The sequence below is a fragment of the Triticum urartu genome, chromosome 4A (assembly GCF_056163025.1).
Source record: "Triticum urartu cultivar PI428250 chromosome 4A, HENAU_Tu73, whole genome shotgun sequence".
Lineage (NCBI taxonomy): Eukaryota > Viridiplantae > Streptophyta > Magnoliopsida > Poales > Poaceae > Triticum > Triticum urartu.
Window position 1 is genome coordinate 465,707,240 of NC_141876.1, and position 2,754 is coordinate 465,709,993.

Below are 2,754 nucleotides of genomic sequence, written 5' to 3' on the forward strand. Positions count from 1 at the left end.
CCTCGCAATGATCAGCGTCATTTGACGTGCTCTCAGTCGTTCGTCACATGTCGTGTTTTGGGCGTTTTTTTGAATTTTATTTTCTTTATTTTTTCATACACGTTTTCGGCTCTTTAAACGGTTTTTTTACGTTTTAGTTTTTTACCGGTTTTCCTTAGCTTTTCAACCAATTTTTTTTTGAAAAATATTTTTTTACGTGAAAAAACTCATTTTTTCCTTTCGCGAGAGTCACGGTTTTGCTTCCGCGAGAGGCACGGCTTTGCTTTTGCGAGAGTTACGGCCGTGCCTCTTGGAAACGAAAAAAAACATGTTTTATATTTTTTTCTTTTCGCGAGAGTCACAGTTTTGCTTCCGCGAGAAGCATGGTTGTGCTTTCGCGAGAGTCACGGCCGTGCCTTCCGGAAACGAAAAAAAACGCGCTTTCTGTTTTTTTTCTTTCGCGAGAGTTACGGTTTTGCTTCCGCGAAAGGCGCGGTTGTACTTTCGCGAAAGTCACGGCCACACCTCTCGGAAGCAGAAAAACATGTTTTCTATTTTTTTTCTTTCACGAGCGTTTAGGGTTGTACCTCTTTGAAAATGGAAGAAAAATCGTGTTTTCTTTTTCTTTTTCTTTTGCAAGAGTCATGATTTTGTTTTCGTGAGAGACACAATTATAATTTCGTGAGACACACGAACGTGCCTCTTTCAGGAAGGGAAAAAAAACAATGCTTTCGGTTTGTTTTTTTTTCTGTTTTTTCAGCTGGTTTTTTTCTAAAAAAAATCTATTAACATAGATCTAGTTTTCGACGTAAGAAATTTAACAGTAAAAGCGGTTTAAGATTTAGACTCACGGTTTGAGAGACAATGTTTTAAATAAACGGGTCTATATAAAAAAGGAAGACTCCCGGATGACAGACAAATGACGTCACAACTTAGGGGGTTGAAGTGATCTTTACAACGAGCACTTCTCAACTAGTGATTTCGAGATAAAGGAGAGTCGCCTTGGAATTCAATCTTTTTTCTTTTTATTCTGATCTCGTAATCTTATTCCACTCCTTGGAAGTTACTCTACATACTACGAGTACATCACAGTTTATGCTTCAATACAAATGCTGCGCAAAGCACGCCATGTAACAACTAGCTTAGCGGTTAGCCTCCGCCGGTGCCTGTGACGCCCAGGTCGGGCTTGCCGTCCTCCGTGCCGGCGCCGAACACCGGGCCGCCCTTCCCAGTGGCGTCTTCGACCCTCTCCTCGAGCATCTTCACCGGTAACCTATGCTCGTCCTTGCTCGACCGTAGCTCTGTCCTTGGCGACTGCTGCTGCTGGTGGCGCTCCTCCGGGCCGTCGGGAGCTGCCGCCGACCTGTACGTGGTCGCCGTGAAAGCTCCCTTGGGCTGTGCGCCTTGGGCTCCAGACATGGCGATCCGATGGTGCTGGGCTGTGGGTTGGACTTTGGCGTTCGTCTTCGAGTTGGCTCCCGGCTTCTTAAACTAGGACGTGGTCCGTGGCTACGTGTCAGTGCCACCTACAGAGAATTCGGTCTGAGGAGCCGCTGAACCTTCCACAGTCCACGCGTGTCACCGAGAAGAAGGGCACGATCTGAAACGTGGAGAGAAGAGTCCAGAACACTGCATGCATGCGCGCCACCTCCCAAGCTGCCGACGGAGCGGCGATTCCGGGCCGCATTAAAAGGCAAACCACAGGCGAGAGCTGAGCGCCAGTAATCGATAGAGCCAAGGAAGACACAACAGCTCAAGGCAAACACCGAGCCATCTCAAAGTGGTTAGCAGTAGCACCCGTACGCACGGAAGGGACGAGCCATGGCGTCTGGGGCGGTGAGACCTAAGCTCGCGTACATCGTGTGTTACGTCGAAGATGTGGGCAAGTCGGCCGCCTTCTACGCCAAGGCCTTCAACTACAGCGTCCGCCGGGTCGACGACTCGCACAAGTAATCCCCATCACCATTTGCGCCTAGGCCTACTTAGCTGGCTGCAGGGTCAACCTGACATGTCTGTGCATCGTCTGTTGTGCGCGCAGGTGGGCGGAGCTGGACACCGGCTCGACGACCATCGCGTTCACGCCGCGGCACCAGAGGGAGACGGACGCGCTCACGGGCGAGGTGCAGCTGCCCAAGTCGCCCCGTGAGCGAGGGCCCGTGGAGATCTGCTTCGACTACGACGACGTCGACGCTGCGTACCGGCGGGCCGTGGAGAACGGGGCGGTGCCGGTGAGCGCGCCGGAGCAGAAGAACTGGGGGCAGAAGGTCGGCTACGTCAGGGACTGTGACGGGATCACCGTGCGCCTTGGGAGCCACGTCCGCGAGTAGTGGCATACTTGCTCGTGTCTACTGTAATGTATTGTGCTCGTGTCTACTGTAATGACTCGTAATGCTGTACTCTGTCGATACCAAATAATAAATCGCGATGTCCAGTGACAGCAAGTTATCTAATGTTTCCACGCACCGCCGCCGGCAAAAATACGTAGAAGTTACTCAGCCTAGTCGGTTGGTCTTGTCGGTTGCTCTGCAGTAGTGCAGTCCACACTCCGCAGCCGTTCACTGTGCCCTTTGACTAAGAAGAGGTTTCAGAACAGACATCGTCAAGCGGCGGAAAAACAATTACTCTCGCGACATTACATTACATAAATGCTCAGCGCCTGCAGTGGGCCTAAATAGAAATTTCCTCTTTGACATAAGAAAAACAAAACAATTACTCTGGTGGGCCTAAATAGAAATTTCCTCTTTGACATAAGAAAAACAAAACAATTACTCTGGC

The 2,754-nt window shown here is 50.0% G+C and overlaps 2 protein-coding genes across 2 annotated transcripts; one reads left to right on the forward strand and one right to left on the reverse strand.

Moving 5' to 3' along the window:
* Positions 1-981: 981 nt before the first annotated feature.
* On the reverse strand, positions 982-1,459 carry LOC125553961 (uncharacterized). Its single transcript, XM_048717598.2, has one exon. The coding sequence runs from the start codon at positions 1,396-1,398 to the stop codon at positions 1,129-1,131; it is 270 nt and encodes an 89-aa protein (XP_048573555.1). The 5' UTR covers positions 1,399-1,459; the 3' UTR covers positions 982-1,128.
* A 202-nt stretch (positions 1,460-1,661) lies between these two features.
* On the forward strand, positions 1,662-2,416 carry DSI-1VOC (dessication-induced 1VOC superfamily protein). The gene is made up of 2 exons (XM_048717597.2): positions 1,662-1,928; positions 2,018-2,416. Exons 1-2 carry the CDS (start codon positions 1,801-1,803, stop codon positions 2,304-2,306), a joined length of 417 nt encoding a protein of 138 aa, XP_048573554.1. The 5' UTR covers positions 1,662-1,800; the 3' UTR covers positions 2,307-2,416.
* Positions 2,417-2,754: the final 338 nt, after the last annotated feature.